We start from the raw sequence: 16,071 nt of genomic DNA on the forward strand, positions 1-16,071 counted from the left end.
ATCTCAGACACACCCTGCAAAGGCATCTATTGAAAGATTTGCGAAATAACCAAACCTGGCAACCACATGTACTATTGTTAGTCTTACAGGGAAAAAAAGGCGTCTTGTTTACGGCAGAAACACTTAACGATTCTTAAGGGTGTGTGACGATGATGACACGAACACAAAGGCCTCTTTGCCAATCGTCCTGCATCAGAATCCCACGAGTGAGCAGTTTGACTGCCGTTAAATGCTGACTGGGCAGGGCACGGCCCAAAATGTCAAAACAACTTTTAAGATTTACCGTATAAACAGGCAGAGCTTTTAAAACACAAATATGGTGCCCGGGCAAGAATGCATTGTCACTAGGATGGACGTAGTTTTTGTCAAAGCCGGTTTAACCCTCAGTATAAAAAAAATAAATAAAAATACAATTTGCTATTAGGCAAACGTTATACCTTTCAACCTCAGCTAATTCCTCCCCTTATTAATGATTGCAATTCCCCTTATTAAGCAATAAAAACCTGCACAAATCCAACGCGGCACATATTTATTTACATAGGGTGCACTCAAGTCTAAAATTTTGGATAGACTAAATTCAAGATTCAGTAGATGTCGCTGTATGATGCTGACAGCTTGACTGTCTGAGTACATTGCTTGCTGACGCGCTATATTTATATAGTCAAAAGGTGGAAGTGACAAACACGCGTGCACATATCATGCTTAAAGCATGACAATATTAGCAGTCGAAAATGACGTTTGGCTGCTACCAGTGATTGAGACGATCCGGATTAGAGCCCAAATGGGTCAAACGAGATTGCTTTTACAAAAAACACTTTTTTTAAAAACATTTTTTCTCATACAAAAGTTGTAATACAGCGTACACAATTTGAAATGATCAAAAAATGTCTAAAATACAGAAAAAATGATAAGTTGACAGGTATGTACCTACTTAGCTCCTAGCTAGCTAGCTATATAATCTAGCAATGAGATATAGCTAGCTATATAGGGAGCTAAGTATGCACATGCCTGTCAACTTATCTTATATAGCTAGCAAGGGAGCTAAGTAGGTACTACATTACAAAAAGAATCATTTGGACATAATCCTTTCAATTGTAATAGAAAACTTGTAATATGGCGTACACAATTTGAAATGATCAAAAAATGTCTAAAATACAGGGGAAAAAAACGATAAGTTGACAGGTATGTACCTACTTAGCTCCTATATAGCTAGCTAGCTAGCTAGATAGATAGGTACATACCTGTCAACTAATCCGTTTTTTCTGTATCTTGGACATTTTTTTATCATTTCAAATTATGCATGCCGTATAACAACTTTTGTATGGGAAAGTTTTTTTGTAAAAGCGATTTAGCTAGCTAGCGCACGAGTATCAAGTATCTACAAAAACTGTATCCACATCTAAATGACCAACCTCTGACAGATATCTAACAAAACTAGCCCACATTTCATATGCTAATTTCTTCTACCTACTATGAGTGTTTAGTCAAAAATATCTCAAATAAATTAATTGTTAATGTCAGCCAAGTAAATCTCCCCCACGCATTTAAATAGGCAAGTGTCCTTGGCGTTACTTGGTTCAAACGCGATGACTCATCTTTTGAATACGTGCCGTTATTACCTAGGTAACTCCAGTATATTTTTTCCTCAGCAACTAGCGCATCCTCCGTTTTCAGCCTTAAGGCGTGGGATGGGCGCCGTCGGCGTCCTTCGGGTCCGCCAAGCATTCCAAAGGTCTCCCATTGATTTGCGCGCCAGCCATTTTTTCATTCTCCGAGCGTCTCCATCGCGGCCCGAGTCGGCGGGACAGCTGACTCATTCCCTGCCCGCTCTACTCCGAAAAGGTTTGTCTTGAGTTCAGACCCTAGACCTGACACTATTTTCACTTAAAAATGCCCACGTGCGACTCCCCCACTGCATACACCCGCCGGTGGGTTTATCACCCCCGATGCCTGTCCGAACAAAGATGTATAAAAGATACATCAGGCCATTTTACGCCACTGGCTCAAGCTGGGATGCCCCAGAGTTTTTTTTATTGGCCTCTGTATGAATTGCGCCGACGCGGAATTAAGGTACTATGTCATCCTGTCGTTGGCGTTCCCTCAAGAGTGCGGGCTTTGCTGTAAGGCAGGATTTTCTTTCACGGGAGTGGGGGTGTATACCTTAGATCACATGTGTCAAAGTGGCGGCCAGGGGGCCAAATCTGGCCCGCCGCATCATTTTGTGTGGCCCGAGAAAGTAAATTATGAGTGCCTACTTTCTGTTTTAGGATCAAATTAAAATGATGGATATAGATGTATATTATATTTCCTTATTTTCCCCCTTTTAAATCAATAATTGTCATTTTTTAATCCATTTTTTCTGTGTTTTTAGTTCAAAAATCATTTTGTAAAATCTAAAAATATATTTTTAAAAAGCTACAATAAACATTGTTTTAGATCTATAAAAAAATGAATATTCAGGGATTTTAACCCAGTTCTTTAATCCATTTATTAAAAAAAAAATCTAAATATTACATCTAAAATGGTCTGGCCCACGTGAAATCAAGTTGACGTTAATACGGCCCGCAAACCAACCCGAGTTTGACACCTTTGCCTTAGACCAGGGGTCGGGAACCTTTTTGATTGAAAGAGCCATAGTCAATTCATATTTTTTAAATGTTAATCCTTGAGAGCCATGCTCCGAATTTAAAAGTCAACATACATGAAAACGTGTGCCTTTTTTAGTCATTTCACCACTTTGAAAGTACAAAAAGTCTTTGCATTCTTTTGACAACATTGTTACGTCGTTGCTAATCAATGAGTATCAAGGAGAAAATCCATGCAAAAGAGTGTAATGAAAAAAAAAATGATTATAAGGCGCTGGGGTAGTGTCAATGCTAAATTGACGGACACGAGACCATACACGTAGGCTATGGACTCGACAGACGCTCGGAAAACGGACGATCTAATGATTAGCGAGAGACATGCAAAACCCTGCGGCACATGCAAAAACGACTGGCCGCAGTCAAATTGTGCAATAAAACCTGCTCATCAGGAAAAAAATTAGCATGGTAGGGAAATAAAAGCAGCGCAAGACTGACGCAGTCCTCGGCCACCAGTAGATGTTTTGTATTAGCAATGCTAACATGAGCAACTTCTGCTAAGCACGAGTGCCAAACAAAATACTTCCCCTTGTTACCCACTATTAATCTTTTTTTTTAAAAGTTATTTGTTTAAGTTTTTATTTTTTTTATTTCATTAAAATGAGAAAATCCACGTTGAAACTCGTAAGCAGAAGCTACTCTAGCTACTAGGACTAAGCACTGAAAGAAAGAAAAAAGTTATAATCGGGATGACCCTTCTTTGCAATTTTTCAATTATTGCGGCCATGTTTGGTCAACATTAACCGCGATATTCGAGGGATTACTGTAATGTGTTTCAATGAAATTGTATCTTATACATTGTTATATATTACCAGAAACAAATTTGACCAGAACTACATGTAATTGAAGTGTTTCGGGTTTGTTGTTTCTTAAAATACTGAACAAAACAAACAAATTTGACGTCTTTAAGTGAAAGCAGTTAACAATTCTCAACATTTCTTTAGTCTATACAAAGCAGGGCGTTTACATATTGTCATTTGCTGTATTTTCCATTCATTGAGGACACTAGACGTCCAATCTCATTGAACTGGAAGGTCCGAAAGCAATCATTGGCTCACAGCCCCTTAGCTCAAAATAATCATCAATGCCACTGAAAATGCTACTCAAAACAGATTTTAAAAAAATTCTAGTGCTAGCTAGTAATGACCGAATCCAATGAAAGCGTGCGCTACATGCAACAATAGCGCAAAAACCATTAGCCACGCATTCAAGGGATCTGCAAACATACCCGCTGGCTATTTCTTCCATTTTGTGGCGCACTTTGCTCTCCGTACGTAGCGCACATTCTCAACTCTGTATTTACGCATAGCGACAGTCACGACCGGCATGTTAGATGCTAATCGACGACATGATACTGAAGAAAATTCCACAAAAAAAATTGAAAGTTAATGTGAAGAGTTTCCGTCCAGTGTTTTTCTAGCAAGATTGATGCGAGGTGACCTTTGAACCCGGTTAAGTAGCCCGGCTGAGACGCCTGGTGCGTTAGATCAGGTGTATCGCCATGGCGACTGCGTGCCACTCGGCGGAGTGTCCAGTTCTCGTACTTATTCCCATTACTGATTAACATGCGCACAGCATCTTTAATTGAGACGTCTGTGTTGCCTCAAAAGTTGTTGCTGGTACAACTACAAAAAAAAAACATTTTGTCTTGCTTAATTTAGGTTTTATTTTATTTTCGTTTGACTTGATTGGAATTTCATTTCATTTTTTGCTATATTCCCATTTGAATTGTATTTCACTTGCCGTTCATTAAATTAAATTCATTTCAATTTATTTTGTAACTTCCCCATACGGCGTTTTGACTAAATTGAATTTTGCTTTTATCGTACTTGAATCGAATTACAAATAAAAGGATTCTGTCCAATGGATTCTTGTTTTAATGTAGTCAGTCTACCATATTATTTTTCCACCTTTTATTTGTAGATTACATTTATTTTTCATTTTATTTTGAAAGCAATGACATTTTTAAGGGTGTTTGGAGAATTGCATTGCTAATAGTTGCAGTTACATTTTTATTATTTAATTCAAATGTCTATCTATCAATCTATTTCAACTGTATATTCTTATATTAAATTTATATATACTCTTATTGTGCTTTATTTTATGCCAATGTACATAACAAATGAGATGTTTTTAGACATTCAATTAAGCGGGAATGAATTAAATAATCATTTTTCTACCACTCACTCGACCATGTTTGTTTTTGGTTTCTGTTAAAATCCAAAACTTGTCTTCCCAAAAATCCAACTTCTACTATAGTGTGTCTTACATTTATTTTTTTTCTTCTTCATTGTGTATTCTTTGGTTGGTGCGACTCATACACTGGTGCATTTTTCAGTCTGAAAAAAGCAGGACTTTGTTTTTGACATGGGTTATATATTACATATATTTACTTTCGAGACCTTATCCATCCATCCATCACTAGGATTTGGTGACTAATCCACCAACCTATACCCAACTGAACATGGCAAAAACAGAAGAAATTACAGATTGTGAAGAAGTCAACATTACAAAAGTTATAACATTCCTTCAATATAAATAAAACCTCATTTTTCTTTTAAAAACAGTTCATCCAGCCATCAGATCATTTGTTCTGACACACATAAGTCGACCGATCTGTTCGGTCTTACTCCGGGCAAACGGCGCAAAACCTCTCCGTCTTCGGCACAGATGGGCGTTATAGACACAAGCATGGAGTTTATACAAAGTAAACTTAAAACAATTTTTCACATACAAAAGTTGTAATACGGCGTACACAATTTGAAATGATCAAAAAATTTCTAAAATACAGAAAAAAACGAATAAATTGACAGGTATGTACCTACTTAGCTCCCTAGCTAGCTAGCTAGCTATATAATCTAGCAATGAGATATAGCTAGCTATATAGGGAGCCAAGTAGGTACATACTTGTCAACGTATTCATTTTTTCTGTATTTTAGACATTTTTTGATCATTTCAAATATTAGCATTCGAAAATGACGTTTTCGCCTGCTACCAGTGACTGAGACGATCCGGATTAGAGCCAAAATGGCTAAAACGAGATCGCTTTTACAAAAGAAACGTACTTTAAAACATTTTCCCCATAAAAAAGTTGTAATATGGCGTACACGATTTGAAATGATCAAAAAATGTCTAAAATACAGAAAAAAAAAAGATAAGTTGACAGGTATGTACCTACTTAGCTCCCTATATAGCTAGCTAGCCCTATATAGCTAGCTAGCTAGGGAGCTAAGTAGGTACATACCGGTCAACTTATCCTATATAGCTAGCTAGCTAGCTAGGGAGCCAAGTAGGTACTACATTAAAAAAAGAATAAGTTGGACAGAATCATTTCATTTGTAATACAAAAGTTGTAATACGGCGTACACAATTTCAAATGATCAAAAAATGTCTAAAATATAGAAAAAACTGTAAGTTGACAGGTATGTACCTACTTAGCTCCCTATATAGCTAGCCAGCTAGGTACATACCTGTCAATTTATCCGTTTTTTTCTGTATTTTAGACATTTTTTGATGATTTCAAATTGTGTACGTCGTATTACAACTTTTGTATGGGAAAGAGTGTTTAAAAAAAAGTATGTTTTTTTTAAAAGCGATCTAGCTAGCGCACAAGTAAGTTTTAAACTTCAACGGTTTGACGCAGAACGTAAAGTACCAAAAAAGGTGAGCCGGTCTATTTTCAATCCACTTGATTTAAATGCAGCAAATTTTAGATTAGGACACCTGCTGGAGAAACCAGAATTTTCAACCATTTTTTTCCAAGTTCTGAAAATAACCATGAATCTTCTGTTAGGTAAGCAAGTACAACAACCCAAATTGTCTCCTTTCCACACTGTAGTATTGCAGTAATGAGTAAATCTTTGTTGGTTATTTTAAGAACACCACAGGGACGAAAACTCATGACCCCCGCGCAGTCACGATCCCCCAAAACCAGTGGATTCGTGTGTGGAGAAAACAGACACAAAGCGGTCTTGTTATTGGATGCTGCAAGGCATCGCTACATTTAGTGTAGCTAGCTCTAGGCCAAGAATTGCCAGGCAACAATGGACTACCACTTAACTCTTAATTACAGTCAGAAGACCGTGAGCCAAACAATGGCGGGATGGAAAGCCGAAGCGGCGATGTAGGCAGATTCCTATCGATTCGGTTTAATCGACTGTTTCGGGTCTTTTTGCGAAGATTCATACTACATCTGATGTCGTGATTTACAAATCTAATTCTTCCCATGACCGAGCCTGGATTGCTGTTCTCAGATGACCTTTCATTCAATGTGTAACTTGTTTAAAACTGAAAAAAGATGTCTGTAAGTATGACTTTTATTAAAATTATAGTGATGAAAGGTAGCGTAAGAGGTATATGGAAACAAAGTTTTACAGTTCTACAACTAACTATGTGAACTGCTTTACGTTTTTTGATGTACAAATGTCATTGTTGTTAGTTTGCTTGTCTAAGTGTGTTGTTGCACTGTTCGACTTCAAATAATGGGTTATGGAATGACATTTTTTTGCATCATAATCGACTCATTCATTCATTTGACGATTCATTTCGGAACGCAATGTAAATAAGTTATGCATTTTGCAACCTTATATTTTGAAAGTAGCACGCTCGCTTTCTTTTCGACGACACGCTAGTTGTTTAAAGCAGAGTAGACGCGTGCTAGCTAAAAATCTGAGCGAGTTCAATTGCTCCTTGTCTTGTTTATTTCTTTGCAGGAATGAACTATTGAAAAAAAAAAAACCCTACTGTATTTTCTCGCATATTAGCCGCCTCCACGTATAAGCCGTACCCTTAAAATTGCCTTAAAATCGTTGAATTTTACAATTTCTCGCGGATAAGCCGCCCATTGATTCACAATTTTCACCTCCATATTGATGGTTTTAATTGGGAGTATAAATGTGTTACTTTGAAGGGAACATCTTAAGAAAAATCATCGAAGTCACAGGGTATTTCTGAGATTTTGTATGAATCGAAAAGATCGTCTGCTGGATTGCGCATTCCGAAAGCGTGTTACCTGCACGTAGACAAATTAAAAAAGGAAGTCAAGTGAGCAGTGCAACCAGGAAGTGTGTGCATAGCGGTCTAGTTTGTCATCCCCAAGTAAGATGGCGGCCCCCTGAGCTAGCAATGGCAGGCAAAAATAAGTGAGTTTTTCCCGTTTTATGCAAGATACATTTTTTTTCCGTTGAATTTCATTCATAGACATCAAAATAAATTTTGTTTAGCTGTTTCTTTTCTCTATTTTGAAATAAATGACCATATCGGCCCTGCTGTCTTGCGTTATGGTGTTAAGTCTAACTTGTGCGCATATAAGCAGTACCCTGGATTCAGTCATCATTTTTTTTAAACAACAAATACGGCGTGTATGCGAGAAAATATGGTAATATACCCCCCAAACGTGTACATTTCAGATTGGGGACTAGAGCATATTAGACTTCTTCCAACTCACGGTCACAATTTCGTCTTCGATGAACCTACCGTTGAGATTGAAAGAAGAATCTGTGTTTACAATCCATGCCAGAAAGTGTATCAAGGTCCGAGTCGAATGTGGGACACAAATATGTGATTGTAGCTACATTTACCCGCCGCCGTTCGTCGGGAGAAGCCCCCGTCATTCCCGTCTTTGTCTGTTATGAAATAGAGCAGCTGAGAATGTTCAATCAGCCGCTTTGTCCGCCACACGGCGCTCCACGCCGCGTACGGCTCGCTTGAGAAGATGCTTGGTCCGATGCTAGGCACCGAGGGGAGCTAGTTGGTTTAAACGGGTTAGGCTAGCATCGCTAATGTTGACCCGCGTTGACAGTCTTGCTGACGCTTTGTGTCTCGTCTAATTGCATTTTCCTTTTGCTCTTTGACTTCACGCTAACTCGGTTCTTTGAACGGTTATTCTTGTCTTTGATGTTTACAAAGACACGGATGTTTCAGCACAGTACGTTAATTAAAGATGGAAATGTTTTCGGTGTCTTCAAAATCCCCTTACTTGAGTTTATAAGCTTCAGTTAAGACTCAATTAGGACAATAGTGAGTCTTTGATGTTCACAAAAACACACGTGTCTTGCCTATCTATGACACTAGCATTTGGTTAATTCAACTAAGTTGTATTTTTTAGACACCGCTCATTAATTATCTTAAATTAAGACTCAATTAAGACAATAGCGGGTCTTTGATGTTCACAAAAACACACGTGTCTTGTCTATCCATGACACTAGCCTTTAGTTAACACAACTAAGTTGTATTTTTTTACACGCATCATTAATTAGCTTCAGTTAAGACTCAATTAAGACACTAGCAAGTCTTTGATGTTTACAAAACACGTGTCTTGCCTATCCATGACACTAGCCTTCGGTTAATTCAACTAAGTTGTATTTTTTAGACACCGATCATTAATTAGCTTCAGTTAAGACTCAATTAAGACAATAGCGGGTCTTTGATGTTTACAAAAACACACGTGTCTTTTCTATCCATGACACTAGCCTTCGGTGAACTCAACTAAGTTGTATTGTTTTAGACATCGTATCATGAATTAGTCTAACAGAGTTGAGTAGAAATGTATTCTCCAATTAGCATATTTTTGCTAACAATATAATCTTATATTTTGCTAACATTGCTTTTCAGTGGTTCACAGCTTGCATTAATCATGCATTTGTCAATATTAAATACATTTACATTCTTTCAATGAGTCTACTGTCCACATCTTCAGAGAGGCTACCAAATTTATGTATCACTGCCAGCCCTCCTGCTCAAATGGATTGGACAACTACCACCATCAATGACAGCAAATGAGGTAATATCCATGTTTTGGTTATCTCTAGTCTTCAACGAGCCGAAAAAGCACATGTTTGTAATTATTAGTGTTCTATGATCATATGTAAAAATAGATATGAGGTCAAACTAACACTAGTGGACAACAAATTCTCTTCAAAATCCACAAACGCACGATTTGCAATGACCTAAAAAGGACGTGATAAAGACAATTAGGAGTGTTTATTGTTTACAAAAACTTGCTGACTGGAGACCCAATCATCATCAAGTTGGGATTCATCCTCTTTTTTTTAATAGTATGTGACAGACTGTGATTGGCCTAAATCAGGAAATCAGAGTTCGACTCCAGCACCCCATGACCCTGAACAGGACAAACAGAAAATGGACGGTTGGTATTTGTGCGTGCGTAATTTGTGTGTTTGTGTATTTGTGAGCGAGACAAAGCTCCGCGTGCGTTAAATAAAGATGCAGTTTTCCGTCATGCACCGCCGCGTTGTTGTTGTTATTATTGGGTTTTGTTTTAGGCAGACAATGAAGAAAACCAGCAGACGACCAGGAACGTGAAGGCCCGAAGCATGCGAGGTGCTCTCATACGGTAACATGAGGGACGACATGCTGCTGGCGGACACGAGGAGAAGAGAAGGACGGAGGTGGTCGGTTACCTTTCCGGGGACGAGGATTTCTCCGAGTTCACTGACATGAGCGGTGCCTGTTAGCCGCTCGCTGACCGAGGGACCGAAAGCAAACTGAGGAGACGCTTTCCACCCCCCCTTGGTCTTTGGATCTTGCTGATGTGCGTCTGAGTGAAAGGAGAGGAGTGGGTTATTATCTTCCCCTCCTCCTCTTCTGTCCACGTTCTCCAAGGAGGATGGAGGACAAAAAAAACCAAGCAATGTGCTTAAAGATGCTGACAGAACCGGTGTTGTCAGCCAGGCGCTTCTGACTAGTACTTCCTTTTCTTCCTCCCTCCCGTCCTTCCTTCTACTCCTTCACCTTGGATCGCTCCTTTTACTGCTCCTCCTTCCGTTCCTGGTCCACCAGTTTGGTGAAAGGGAGACCCGTTCCAACAACAAAAATAAGACTTCCATCCACGTCCAAGTGTGGTTCCTGCTCCTCGTTTGGTTTTCTCCGAAGCTCGTGTATGGCCTTCTGCAGCTCTGCACAACAACAGCGCGCCGAGTCCGGTGGAACATTCCACTGCGTGCACGCGTGGAGGGGTGTTGCCTTGTGACAGCAACAGGGAAATAAATGCATTTTTCCTTCTGGCGCACTCGTTGTCCCCTCCCCTTTCTCCACCTCCGACTTGTTCTGTTCATATGTACAGCTAGATGGCCTAGAGGTGACAAACTGGCGGCCATTTTGCAACAGACATTTCTTCGGTTGCTTCAATTTGACCTACTAAAATAGTCTTACCTCGCGGACTTCTTCACGCTTTTACAAACGAGTAGGTTCAAAACAACGCGTATTAAGGTGGCTGGGTTTAATTTGAATCATGTTTTAATCAAGTTTTATTTTGTTTTAATCATTAACAGTGAAAGACGTCCATTCATGTGGATGAATAAAGTTATCCAATTCATCACTACTATACGTCCAATCCGTTTAAACTTTCAATCACAGCCACTGTATTATTTATCATTTGTCATTTATTACAAAAAGACAAATTCAAAATGGAACATCCATTCATTTTCTGAACCACCAGAGCCTATCCTAGATGGGGGACACCCTGAATTGGCATCCAGCCAATCGCAAGCCATAAGGATACGGACAACCAATCATAGCTAGGGTTAGGCAATTAGAGTATTAAACCAGCTAGCATGTTTTTGCAGTGGTGTGCCGTCAGGGCCTTCAAGGCCTTCTCTGCTGGCCTAAGAAATATCTGAATCACAGACTGATGTTAATTATATTTTGTCCATGAATACATATTAAATAATTCCAAATGGTCTGTTAGCTTCCTTTCATTGCTTTTCCCCCTGGTTGCACTGCTTCCAGATGTGTGTTTTCATATTGAAGCATTTAACCAATCACATTTATCCATTATTTGTTGCCAGGGTCAGAAATCTGCCCCAAGGCCTTCACAATCAGTTCTGCAGGCTCTGCTGCATTAAACAAGCGTCGATAAGACTATTGCTTTTGCCAATCAGATTTCGAGTTGGCAACACCACAATGCCTTCTCGCAGGCATAGGGATACGTCATCGCTTTCACCAACTATGATTGGCTAGTGATAGCGTGGACTAGCCAGAGCTACCAAACTGTGTCTGGAGCGAGCTGCACAAGCAAATATATTGTTGTGTTGATTTAAAGCCATTTTCAAGAAGACTTTTCAAGAAAAAAAAGCTGGACATCATTAAGAAAGGTCGGACAACTCCAAAGCAAGCAAGCCTGTCACAACTGGGAACGAACATTTTCAGCACTAAATCGAATAAAAACGTATGCCAGAAATACGACAGGACAGGCTCGACTTTCAGCATTAGCTTCGATGGCAATAGAAAAGAAGGAGGAAAGAAAGGAGGATGGATATTGTGTACAGTTAAAAATGATTTTTGGTGAGTAAAATATGGCTATATTCCTGAATAACATTTCAATTGTATGAGGTTATTATTGATTATTTTTTAATGTGTCGCAGCTGTAGCTGCAGTAGAGGTTTTATAGCCATAAAATAGTTTTTGCTGAAGGCGTCACTAGGAAATGCACGGACCACCACTGTGTTTTTGGGATGTGCAGGGAAAACCGGAGTACCTGGAGAAAACCCCTGCAAGCCCAGGGAGAACATGCAAACTCCACACAGTGATGACCGACCTGGAATCGAACCCTCCACCCCAGAACTGCGAGCCCTAACCACTCACCCACTGGGCCACCTCAAAATGGAACAATTCACATTAAATCTATTGACATGTTTTCAGTTCGAATATTTGTCTCCCTCCTATGGCCAATGACTGACAACCTCCGTTCCTATTAGCTCACCGCGCAAATGAAAACATCTAGCCCTAAATATCCATATCTATGCGTAGTCCCTCCTCAATGTCGCTCATTCGCGCTCCCTCGCTCCCAATGGCCTTATTACCACATCCTGTATCTCGGGGCAACGCGACAGGAGATCAGACCACGACCCCCCCAACCTCCTTATCTTGCCTCCTCACTTGGCTTTTCTTAAAACTCATTTTCATTTCAGGCTCTTTTAGGGAGCTTTTATTTTAGCAGATGGGTGCGCTTACACATGAGCGATTCGCTCACTGTGTGCTAGCCAGAGGCCCCGTCATGATGTTATTGAGTGGTGGGGGGTGTCTGTCTCGATCCCTCGGTCTGACCTCAATATTACTCTCTGGGTGCACCCATGCATTTTTGTGTAAGTGTGTGTATGTGTGTGTGTGTGTGTAGGGAATTGTGAGGGGAATTCTGGGGGCTGATGCTATGAACTGCTTTGAACTGGGGGAGGCTGTCAGAAAAGGACAATATTGTTATTGGTTGGTACGGTAAAATTGTAATTTCTGTCAATAAAAAGCATCAGGTTCTCATCAAGATAGTCTTATTTCTTTTTTCAAATTGAATAATTTGATATTGTGCATTTAGAAAGACAGGCATATGAACTTCCTTATGATATTGACCCTAATAATGTGCATTTGATTCATACAGTATCTCAGAAATACCACGTGCGTTGATTTTTCTTAACATTTTCCCTTCAAAGTAACACATTTGTACTCCCTATAAAAACCATGAATATGGAGGTGAAAAAATTGTGAATCCGGGGCGGCCTATACGAGAAAAATTGTAAAATTCAACGATTTTAAGGCGATTTTAAGGCTACGGCTTATACGTGGGGACGGCTTATATGCGAGTAAATACGGTAGATATTATTCTCCTGTGATAAGTGGCAGTAACGACAAATTTCATCACTCTTTTGCGAAACTACAGAGAACGTGACCAAACTTCAACCCCCCTGGTACAGTAAACAACAATTCAAGGCGATTAGAGTCTATTGTTTTGATCGTAATAACGACCAAATGAGCTTTTGAACGTTTTAATTAAATACGTGTTCCGCTTCACACATTGTTGCATGAAATGTCAGCTTGTTTGCAAAAAGGGCAACAATAAGTAGGGCAGCTATTAAGAATTCATTTATCGCCCACTTTTCAATGAGTGGAGACTTGATTATTTTCTTAATTGTATAAATAAAACGCCAAACAATGCGTCGAGTACGAGAACACCCGCTTAAAAGCAGTAATACCAAGAAGTAGGAAAAAAACACGAGTTCCACTTTCCCACATGAAAGGACCACATCATGTCTCCGAGCTAAACTATTGTCCTCATTCCGCACTCATGTGGGCCAACGGGCTGAAAGGAAACAGCGTTTTTTGGCGCCGAGCGAACGTGAAGCTGCGGGGCGCAAATTGTTTTGATTCTGCGTGACTATTTTCGAACACCTACTTTTGGAGGAGGCGCGACTGACGATGGAGAAATTTGAGAAGATGAGCCGAAATGGGAAAAAAAAACAGATCAGTTTTATAAAAAATTCAAAAATTCCCATACTAGTCACAATTTGAAATGATCCAAAATGTATAGAATACAGGAAAAACGTATAAGTTGACAGGTATGATGCTAACAAGTTGGTGACACCCAGTTACGTAAAAAAGGGTTTTCGCCATTAGCTCCGCCCACTCCAAATGGATTGGGTGTCTATTGTCGTCAATGGCAGTGAAACTTGGTGCAATTTATACTATATATAATATTTAGATTTTTTTAAATAAATGGATTAAAATAACTAGATTAAAATCCCTGAATATTCCGTTTTTTATAGATCTAAAACAATGTTTATTTTACCTTTTTTTTAATATATCTTTAGATTTTACAAAATGATTTTTGAACTAAAAACACAGAAAAAAATTGATTAAAAAATGACAATTATTGATTTAAAAGGGGGAAAATCAGGAAATTTAATATACATCTGTACTATTCATTTTAATTTGATCCTAAAACAGAAAGTCGGCACTCATGATTTACTTTCCCGGGCCGCACAAAATGATGCGGCGGACCAGATTTGGCCCCCGGGCCGCCACTTTGACACACGTGCTCTAGTGTGTGAAATTATTAACACATTATTATATCATTTCGCATGTTATTTCCACAGTAAATCGCAAGAGGGCGCTCTAGGCATGTGTTGCTAATTTCAACACTGCCGGTAATTTAGAAAAACAACTGAGAAGTGCTGAACAAAAATGGCACCGAAAAGAAAATCATATTCTACAGATTATGAACTGCAAATAGTGAAATATGCAGGCGAAACGGTAATCGAGCAAATGAAGAAAACAAAAAAAGCTAATCGTGGGCTAAAAGCTAGGTAGTTGCCAAGGAGATGAATATAAATAACGTTGCAGGAGGATCTGTATGTTTTTGGTGTTGGATTTTATCAAATAAATTTCCCCCAAAAATGCAACTTTTCCTTCTTAATTATGCATATTTTTTGGTACTCAGGTGCGACTTATAGTCCAGCAAATACGGTAAGCATCACTGGAGGTCAGGTCAGGCAGCGAGGCGGCTAGGGAGTTACCCAGAGGGCTTTTAGGGACAGTTGCTTAGCGAGTTTCCCCACGAGAGGAAAGCAACACACTCACGTGGGAGCGACACTCTCGTGGGGTCTACGGTGGGTGAGTCCATTAAAAAAAATCTCACACTATGGGTTTTCGCAACGAAGATTGGGAAGGAGGCGGTTAAGGGAGGATAGAGAAAGATGATGATGACTCTCATGAGCAGGAATATTTTAGGAGTCAGTATTGAGGCTGCCGGGAGCTATCTTTAAGCGGCCTACTTCTCCATACTGCCTGGTGGATGCGGGCTGGGGAGAGTGTGTACACACACACAAACACACACACACACACAAGTGTCTGGACACACAAGGCAGCAATAAATCCCATAAAAAATAAAAAAAATAAAAAGAGGAGATATCTATATTGCGCTTTTCGTGTCTGTCAACGCTCACGTCAGCAGCTGTAATGTCTAATGACCAACCACTGCCCTCTAGTGGATAAAAAAATAACACACACAACAGGGGTACAAAAATGTACAGTAATCCCTCAAATATCGCGGTTAATGTAGACCAGACATGGCCGTGATAATCGAAAAAAATCGCAAAGTAGGGTCACCCCTATTATAACTACCTTTTTTTTCTTCAGTACGGATTCCTAGTAGCCTTAAAAGGAAAAATTAAAAACACGACTTTATAACAGTCTTGCTATGAAGCATTTTGACTTAAGCACTCCCAATTCACAACCGCACGACAACATGACAGCGGCTAGATGTACATAATCGTAATATGCTGGCCAATTTACAAATGTGGGTCATGGCTATTCTTGCAGATGGAAGCAGCATGCTATGGGGGAGACACAGGGGATGGGGATGGGGGAGGCAGGATGCGGGAGTCAGAGCACATTACCTGCTGAGTAAGGGCTTATTAACCTCCACCTCATTCAAGATGGATGCCATTAGGCAATGCAAGACTTTGTTTCAAGACTCAGATTAAAAGGAAAAATAGACTTATTTAAAAAAAATGGTGACAGAACATGTTCATTTATCTTTGTAGGAAATGCAGCGTCCAGAGTACATTTCTGCCCTCTAACGGTCACAATGAGAATTACAAACTATTCAATTGGGGCTTTCTTTCCTTCTTTAGTTTCCTTT

General features: G+C 39.5%; 1 protein-coding gene across 10 annotated transcripts in view; it reads right to left on the bottom strand.

Moving 5' to 3' along the window:
- Positions 1-16,071, bottom strand: part of srpk2 (SRSF protein kinase 2) — a 37,732-nt gene that overhangs the window by 17,659 nt on the left and 4,002 nt on the right. The window contains exons 1-2 of one of the 10 annotated variants that reach the window (XM_077597083.1): positions 10,395-10,625; positions 10,064-10,200 (exon numbers count right to left, since the gene is read on the bottom strand). The exons of 8 other annotated variants lie outside the window; for them this stretch is intronic. In XM_077597083.1, the coding sequence (XP_077453209.1) occupies positions 10,064-10,101 (38 nt within the window). In that variant the 5' untranslated portion in view covers positions 10,102-10,200; positions 10,395-10,625. Of the gene's footprint in view, positions 1-10,063; positions 10,626-16,071 lie in introns of those variants that run through there. One more of the 10 variants, XM_077597082.1, reaches the window with a different exon arrangement.

Source organism: Stigmatopora argus, chromosome 3, assembly GCF_051989625.1.
Source record: "Stigmatopora argus isolate UIUO_Sarg chromosome 3, RoL_Sarg_1.0, whole genome shotgun sequence".
NCBI classification, from domain to species: domain Eukaryota; kingdom Metazoa; phylum Chordata; class Actinopteri; order Syngnathiformes; family Syngnathidae; genus Stigmatopora; species Stigmatopora argus.